Below are 9,443 nucleotides of genomic sequence, written 5' to 3' on the forward strand. Positions count from 1 at the left end.
TTCCTCATCCTCAACCATTTAACTTTCAGTGCATGCTTGTTCTGTGCTGTAAACACAGACCAGAACAGTTTCCACACTAGAATAGTTTCATAGAGTGCATAATTTGGTGTTTTCTGTATATCAGCAAACCCAGGAAGTAGGGTAAAGAAGTTCCTGCTAAGGTATTGTAAGCATAGGTATTGTTTGGACTGGATTCTCATCTATTTTCACACTTAGCGACTCCTATTACTCACTTCTGGCTAGACCCTGGGCTATCAGCATAGAAATTTCATTTTCTAGATTTAAAAGATTTCTTTTCTGGGCAAGTCATACCCTTGATTAAAGAAACCACTTTTCGTGACAGGAACTTTTTCTCGGACATGTTATTGTTTCTTAGGCTATACCTTGTGATTCCTGGAGAGCTCACCACGTACAGTATGTATCATGAGCTTCAATCCTGGCACCTTTTGCCTCTGTTTACTCAGAGAGGAATCATTTGTATATTTAGAAAGAAACTCATTACTTGTGCTATCCGAACAGCAATGAAGTCTTGAGGTTACAATAGTTAAGTATGTACAGAATCTCAGAGGGCACTCTCTTCATGCCCCAGAATCTTCTTCCCAAGTAGGGGGCCTTATCAGCGTGCCCTGACAGATCTGTGCTCAGCACCTGCTCTTCTAGTCACTCCCACTGCCCCTCCCCTTTAGTGACACAGGACTGGGACTTTGCCAAAGTTGAGTTCCTTGACGAGGCATCACTGCAACTGTTACTTAGATAGTTTTCATTTTAGATTTGGGTGTCTGAGAACGCTGAGCCCCAGTGGGTCGCTCTGAGGCTCTGCACCATGCCCCCAAAGTTGCAGAGCATGCTCCCAGCGCTGTACCTCTTTGGTGTCTTGACCCTCCTGCTGTTCCCTTGTGGCCTCTGTGGTGAGTACAGTAGTTATGGGGGAAAAGGGGCAGTTTCCTCGAGATATGGAGAAAAATACCTCACCAGGAATTAAACATAGTCCAGTATGGTCATTCATAACCGTTTTGAAAGAGTGCTATGAACCACGTTATTAATGAAAATGAAGAATCGAAAACTACAGAAGAAATTATTTGAGATAGAAGCTGTTATCATGTCTAGAAGAATTGTGTTGTTGTGCAAAACTCCTTGTGAGGCTCTTTAGGAAGGAATAATCTCTAATTTTCAAATCAGTTTCTTATATTTAAATGCTCCAAAATGCTTAAAACACATTTGCTTTCCAAATAGCTTAATTATGCCATCTATAATATTAGTGACGATTGGAAAACAATTTCCATCCATAAAGCAAAATAATTGTCTGTTATCACATATACTGAGAAAATTTTCTAGAGTAAAATGTAGAACACTTGGAAAACTGTAAAATGTTATGCAAATTTAAGGCATTATTCTTGCAATGGATGATTTTTTTTTTTTACAAAAGAAGGAGAAATGAAAGGGTCAGAGTGAACTTAGCAGAGTTGCTTGAAGATCTGTTGCTATATAAATTAATTTATTGTATTATTTAAATAGAAATGTTCCTTAAGCAAAATGGTATTTTTCTCTTGTGGCAGCTAACGTTGTGTTTCATCCGAGAAATTAATTTTCATAATAAATTAAAGATGCTTATAAACATATTCCTTGACACAGGTATCATGGCATAAACATGGAGTATTTGAGAGAGCTGAGAGGGAACATCTTAAGTTTAAAATAATAGTTGAATGCACTTATGTAAGCAAGCAGATTGATTTAGATATATGAAAGCCATGCTTTCTTCCTCAATGAAAGTGGTGAGGGAGAAAGCATGGATTTATTAGGAAGAATTTATATTTGGATGTTGATTTTCACATCAGATGCATCAGAATTATTGAGGAACAATATTAATTTAGGTTATAGAGTCAGTGCGGAATAAAGAACTTGATGCTCAGGAGATTTTCAGTATTCCCACTTTGTCTCTGAGATCTCCTTTCATAGAGTCTAAGGTAGTAGGAGGCCATGTCAAATTTGTCAACATCTTTCAATTATGTCTTCACGTTTCTGTTCCCCAGCCCCTTTTCCCTCTGTTCCCTCCAATCTTCTCATTACCCATGGCCTGAACCCTCTGCAATGGCTTTTAATGTCTGTCAACTCTGATGCGAATCTCCCTTTCTGACTCTGCCTCCTCTTTCGCTCACGGTAACAATCATGTGACGCCAGAGACTTTGCTCATTGCCTTAGTATTAACCTGCCTCCTATTTTATCAACTCCTCCACTTCTACCTGTCCTTGAGGATGAATCTCCAACTTAGCCCAGGATGCTTTCCTGGACACTTCAGTGCTCAGTTCTATTGACACCTTCTCCTGTAGAACTCAGTTCCTGTCCCAATCTTCTGGGACTTGTGTGACTGGTGTTGTGGCGTAACTACTTATATCGTAATATCTTATCTTCATAAGTACATTGCAAGTATGGCCCTTAATATGACCTGAAAAGCCTAGCACAGAACTCCATATCTATGTTTCTTCATAAAAATTGAGAGCCCTGTTTTATATTTCTATAAAGGTACTTAATCTGAGGTTTAGGAGAGGCTATATGGAAACTGTTGTTCATACACAGGGGACTTTCCTTGGAATTTCTGTCATGGTGCTTTCTGGCCCTCCCAGAGTTGAGGCTTTGAGAGGAGCAGAGGTAAGGGAAATGGTGCTCGACCTGAGCTGATTCTTGGCTTCGCTGGTGTTTGAAGTTTGCTCTCTCTGTTATGAGTTCGTGTGCTAGTTTCTGTGGGCTCTACATCATCACTGAGGATCTGCTAACTGCAGTTCCTGGGATGTGCTCAAACCCATCTCCAATACTTGATCACTTATGCTTTTCTATCTCCTAGATTTCCAGTGACTCCTAAAGCTTTTTTAACTGAGGCCTCCTCCCACTTCAGGTGGGCCTTTTGGACAGACCTGGAGACAACATCACCATTGATGTGTTTCTCATGCAGCCCACTTCTAATCCACTGGAAGTACTTACTCATTCTTTGTTCTGTATAATATCAGGAATACAGACCAATAACAAAGCAGCAGAAATCTGTCCTCTCTCAACATTAGAGCCAGTAGACAGTCCATCTAGTTTTTCTTCCAAAAGTAAAGGAGACATATCAGGCTTTCTCAGTGTGCTACTTAGAGCCCCTCTCTCAGGGTGAAGGAGACACACACTCATACGACTGCCTCATTTGGGTCTAGGGGATTGCGTTCACAGGATATGAAAGGCTTCAGAAAAAATACTTCCCCAAATATTATTCTCTAAAAAAGTTTAGTCCCAGACTTTTTAATGTCTTTGACTTGGGTGAGAGAGATAAGAGATTTTTAACTGGTTCTGACATGATTTTTAACTGGTACTGCATCAATTATGGGGTGTTAATCGACATTGCAAGTAACAAGAAGAATACTGTTCTTCAGTACAAACTAGCATTTTGTGGACTTTAAACATTCATCAATTCCATGTAAATAAGTGTCCAATGATTGCTACAGAGAGCAGAAAGTGGCAGATTTCCAAAATTTAGCAGTGGACTTTGAAGAGATACAAAGTGAAGTTTAATCCTCAAGTTTGATTCAAATCACTGGCACTTATATGGAATATCCAACCCCTCTAAGGTTGTGTTTCTTTTTCTCCAGAGTGAGCATGATAACAAACTGCCTCACGGGGTGTGAAGATTAAATGATAGAACATATACATAATAATTAACACAGTGGTGAAGAACTCAAGAAATCATTCCTAGTGATTTGTCAAGGAAATGTTATATACTTCAGCAGAAGCCTTGAATGAGTTAGTTCTATAAAATGGGAAAGTCCTTCAATCTGTATGTTAATTAAATTCACATCTAGCTCATTCCCTTCCACTGTTCTCTTTTGACATTTAAGATTGCAGAAGCTTTCCTAAGATTGCCCATGGATCCCATCAAGATAGGACTTCATTTTTATCCTTTACGACTGTGGTGCACTATGAATGTGATGAAGGATACGTTCTGGTTGGAGAGCCCGAAATGACCTGCAAAAATTCAGAGTGGTCATGGCCAGCCCCTCAATGTAAAGGTAACTCCGACTTTATCGATGGCCCTTGCTAAGAAGGTGGAACCTCCGCAAATTTCTCACAGGACATAGAATCTTCTTTCAGCTAGAGGCAGCACTTAGAAATTTGCATTTTATTAATTCATTCATTCATTTCATGTTGATAATATTAATATGCATACAGTACACTATTTTAAAAGTACAACCCATCATTCAGTTTTGCACACTGTTTCCAGTGTGTATGTTTTTGGAGGTAATCTGGACGGCCACTTTTTGCTTTGTTTTAATAAAAGTTTTAAATATAACACACTACAGGCTTGTGTAGAAATCTCTGGAGTATGGGGCATTGATCATTATAAAATGAACCCACTTGGGTCAGGAAGCACTAGCATTACCAGCACCCCAGAAGTGTCCCACATGTCCTCTCCCATTTACTCCCAACATTTCTTTCTAGAAGAGGCCACTATTCTAACACCATGGATTAGTTTTGCCAACTTTTTAACTCTGTATAAAGAAAATCATGCCTGCACCCTTGTGTGCCTGGCTTCTTTCCTTGACATTATGTTTTGGAAAGTCGTCTATGTTCTTACACGTAGTGATAGTTTATTTTCATTGCTGTAGAATATTCCTTTGGATGAATATATCACATTTTATGTACCTTATGAAAGTTTAAATTTTCAACATTTTGGCTATTATGAACATATTTGTGCACGTCTCTTGGTACAAATGGGCCAACATTTCTGTTAGGAATAAACTTAGGAGTAGAATTGCTATTTCATAGAGTATTCAAATATTTATCTTTTGTAGATGATACTAAATTTTGTTCAAAAGTAGTCATAACAATGTATATTTCCACCACTAGTGTGTGTGTTCTAGTTATGGTATACAAATGTTTTACATTTAATTTAGTTCAATTTGCCAGTCAGTTATGTTGGAGCATTTTGTGTCCTGGTTAAGAAGCGTTTGTCTATAACAAAGTCACAAAGTATCTTTTATATTCCCTCCCAGAGCTTTCTTCTGGTATGTTGACATGCCCAATCCACTTGGAGTCTGTATGGGTCTGATGGACAGTAAGGGTCAAAATTTGTTTTTCCCCAGTGAATGATCAATGGACCCTGCGTCATGTATGAAACGAACCATAGTCTTCACACTTCTCGACAGTGCTACCGTTGTCATAACTCAAGCACTCACGTACGAATGTATGCTTCTGTTTCTGCACTTAGAGGTAGCAATTTTTAATTTGAGAGTATCTATGAAGATTTGGAAGAATTTTAGTGAGTGCCTGTTTTAGTTTGAATGAGGACTCTTACAGATAAACTGCAAACATCCTTGAGTATCTGATGTTCTCACTGAAGCCTCATGCCACCGCCTCCAGCTGATGAATTTAATATAAGGGATTTTGGTTGACCATCAAGATTATGCATGCTGTTTTCTTTTCCTTTCTTTTTTTTAATAACAGCACTAACAGCAATGCAAGTATCTAATGTCTCATCATTGTCTCCATTTAATACAGGAAGATATTAATGGTATGAGATTAAAAATTATATACTTAGACTCATGAAAGGAGTGGGGTGTTGAGATACGGTAGTTTTGAAAACTCAGATTTTAGGACAACACACTACCTAGGGTTTACATCATACTTATGCCATGTAAAAACTATGCAACCTTAGACAAGCACATAAACTATCTCTACCTAATTCTTCCCTTTAGCAAAATGGAGGTAATAATGGTGTTTTATGTTGATAGTTGTATGTATAATATTATTATTATTAATTTTGTTATAATAATACAATGAATAAGGGTAAAGAATATCTCTCGGCATGCATATTAGTGTTTCTTAACTTTCAGTATCTTCTGCTATTGTAAGATCCTATTCTGAGAATCACAGAATGACCAAAATTGTGTTTCCATAACAGCTTTGTGTATGAAACCAGAGGTAGAAAACGGAAATCTGTCTGTGGATAAGGATCAGTATGTCGAGCCTGAAAACGTCGCCATCCAGTGTGACTCTGGCTATGGTATAGTCGGTACCCCAATTATCACCTGCTCAGAGGACGGAACCTGGCACCCAAAGGTGCCCAAGTGTGAGTGGGTAAGTGGCACAGAATTTGCCGTGTTCTATCAGACTCTGAAAACGGTGGCCTGCTCCAGAGTATGTCCCAACCGACACTGATGAGATCTGACTTTAAGCAGGACTCATTTCTGACTTGTTTCAGTTACTTTTGAAATCAGCGAGTTCACACTAAAAGTACCTGGTGAGCTCATTAAGGCAAGTTCTAATTCTCTCATTTTATCACAAGAAAGACCAAGCCTCTAGATAGGAGGATCCATAGATCCGGGTGACCTGGCCCTCAGCCCTGTATTTTCCACCGTAAGTGCTCTGCTTTTGCATAGACCTCAGAACCGTTCCTCCAGTTGTCTCTGAAGAGGCCCCTCGGGTGTCTTCTGCAGCACTGTTCCTTCCCCGCTTCATTGTTCTGGCCCCTAGGGTGAACACGTTGCTGAGACACAAAGTAGTTTTTGTGTTCCTTCCATCAGTCCTGAGGCGGGTCTTGATATTCCAATTTTGCTGCCAACAGTGAGGCATCCTGAAGGCATCTTCTACTTTCACAGTTTGGAGAGAAGCCTCTCAAAATCCCTCCTTTTCTATCTTTTAGGAAATCCTTAATGGTTGTGAGCAGGTGCTAGCAGGCAGTAAACTCATGCAGTGTCTCCCAAACCCAGAGGAGGCGAAAATGGCCCTGGAGGTGTATAAGCTGTCTCAGGAGATCAAACGACTCAAGCAAGAGTAAGACCTTCCAGAGGAACACCAGTTAGAAATCAGTGCATCTATTTCCCCTCCCTCACACGCCCCACCGCAAAATTGATAACTGGGCATGTACGGTTCTGTCATTAACATCTCTACTACTCTTTAAGTAGTATTTTTACTGGGGAAAAAAGCACCTGTTTTAGGAAAATCTGTTGATGCTCCTGGTGCCGCTGAGAATGTGGATGATTGCTGATTTGTATCTCATCTCAGCTTGAGCTTCTGCTCTGCTAGAATTGGTGGAATGGCAAAAATAAAGAATGACCAGTCAAAAATCCAGTGTTTTTGTTTCTATTTTGATTCTTGTGTAATGAAAAGTTAGTGCCCTGTAGAGATCACTTCCTAATGTTTCTCTGATTAATGTTCTTTTCTATTTTACCATATTGCAGGGTATATGCGGTCCTCGAAAATACATGTTTGTGCCTAGTCTGAGATGTCTTTATCCTGCATCTTCACTTCCTCTTCATCCTTCAATGCCCAGGTCAAATATCAAATCTTCCTCCAAGTCTTTTCTTGTGTCTCTTTATCTGATGATCAACATATCCGGGACGACTTCTCACTTCTCCTTTACATTTAAGGTCCACTTGGTATTGCTTGCCTGTCCTTTCATCCAGTGAGAAGAAGCTTGAAGGTCTTTGGAAGTCTGATCTGTGTGTACCCTAAATATTTCTCTCAGCTTTGCCCAAGTCTTTCAATCCTATCTATCTCTATTTTTCTTTACTATTTCAATTAAAATGGCTTTAGTGTCTCTCTTAGATCAAATGCTCCAGAAGCAGACCCTGAGAACAGGATTCACATGCAAGTAATTTATCATGTAAGTGCTCCAAGGAGGAAAGAAAAAGGGAGTAGAGTGAGCAGGACATAGGAAGGGAAAGATCCTGGCAGAGAGATCGGGCAAAGTCTTACAGAGAGTGGTTTAGCCTTGTCTAAGAGGGACCTCTGGAATACAAATTTGCTTAAATTTTTTCCCAGTTCCAGGCAAAAGAATTGAACTTTTATTCAACTGTACCAGTCAGTTATTTTGTTTTTTAAGAGAGAAAATTGGTTATATGTCTTAAGTGGTTGTTGATTTCCATAAGAGGTAAAGTAGGTCAAAGAAACATATACACATATATAAACAGACTACTCACATTCACAAGGGATAAGTTTGTCTCTTTCATAAGAAATTCCAAGTATAACTATAGTTTTTTTACCAAGCCATTAAAGTGGACTTGTTGCTTATAGCAATAAAAGAGCAACTATATTAAACACACACACACACACATACACACACACACACAGTACAGCTTCACTACATACCCATAAGAATTGCTAAAATGATAAAATATCAAGTATTAACAAGAATATTTCTTAACCATAACTCTAAAAAGTTGTTGGTGAAAGTGTAAATTTGTCCAATGGCCTTGGAACATTCTCGGCAGGAACTTCTAAGGCTGAACATGGGCCTACTGCACCTCTCGATAGTACCCTCAGTTATGTATACATCTGTTCAACAGTGGATGTGTATTTAAAATTTTGTTGCAGCCCTATCTGTAATAGCCTCAACTGGAAACTACCCAAATGCTAATTTGCAGTAGAGTGGTTAACTTAATTGTGGTATATCACAACAACGAAATGAATGATTATGTGGATGTATTTCAAAACATAAAATGTTTACTGAAAGATGCTAGGAACAGACTGGTACATATTGCTTTGTGTCATTTATACAATGTACAAAAACAGGCAAAAGTAATCCACTGTGTTCGAAGTCAGAATAGTAATCTTTCTTGGGAAGGGGACGTGAGGAGGACTATGAAGGCCCTGGCAACGTTTTGTGTCTTCCTCTGGGTGGTGTTTATATGGCTGTGATTCAGTGTGTGGAAAGTCAACCAACTCTGTGCTTCAGATATTGCACTTTTAGTATGTAAATATATATTCGATAAAAATTAAATAAAAAATTGGAAAGATGTGGGTCTTCATACCCTAGTGATCTGGCGGGTAATGGCAGGTTTTTTCATTTACTTAGAATATTCTTTCCCGTAATGCATTCAGATACAGGAGAAATTGCCATTTTTCTCACACCAGAGTTCATCTTTTCAACATTTTTATTGGCTGCCACCTTGTCCCCCTTTACAGCGCTACCTGATATCCCCAAGGTTTTGCCCCCAGTTTTGCGAGACATTGTGAATAAGTCTCAATGTCCAGACATTTCATCTGTGTTGTTTGGGCTCCCTCTGTTGGCTCACAGACTTTCATCAGTGCAGTAAATAATAGCCAGGGTATTAGATTTTATTGGTGGTGGTATCCAGATTATTCCACTAGATCAGATTCTTGGGAGTTAAGGGTATAGTTTTTATGTCCCACTGGTAAGTTCTACCTCTCATTATATATCTCAAGGCTTTGGGTATCTCAAACTATGGATGGTAAGGTAGACTGGGCTTGACAATATCACATCTTTCCCCTTCATCATCCCAATTTTTTCCTCACAGATATTTAGACATAGCAAGTGTGGGGACTTTTCATCAACATCACTGTTACCACTGATGCACTCAAAGATAGTATTTACAGTGTTGACAAATATCGACCGGAAGCGCAGACTGATGAGAAGATCAAATACTTGAGTAAATCAAATCGTTCGTTAAATG

General features: G+C 39.1%; 1 protein-coding gene across 1 annotated transcript; it reads left to right on the forward strand.

Moving 5' to 3' along the window:
* The first annotated feature begins 744 nt into the window (after nt 1–744).
* Nucleotides 745–7,094, forward strand: LOC120592878 (apolipoprotein R-like). The gene is made up of 4 exons (XM_039850574.1): nt 745–908; nt 3,867–4,037; nt 5,930–6,105; nt 6,671–7,094. The coding sequence occupies exons 1-4, from the start codon at nt 824–826 to the stop codon at nt 6,803–6,805; spliced, it is 567 nt and encodes a 188-aa protein (XP_039706508.1). The 5' UTR covers nt 745–823; the 3' UTR covers nt 6,806–7,094.
* Nucleotides 7,095–9,443: the final 2,349 nt, after the last annotated feature.

Source organism: Pteropus medius, unplaced genomic scaffold, assembly GCF_902729225.1.
Source record: "Pteropus medius unplaced genomic scaffold, Ma_sr-lr_union100, whole genome shotgun sequence".
Taxonomy (NCBI): domain Eukaryota; kingdom Metazoa; phylum Chordata; class Mammalia; order Chiroptera; family Pteropodidae; genus Pteropus; species Pteropus medius.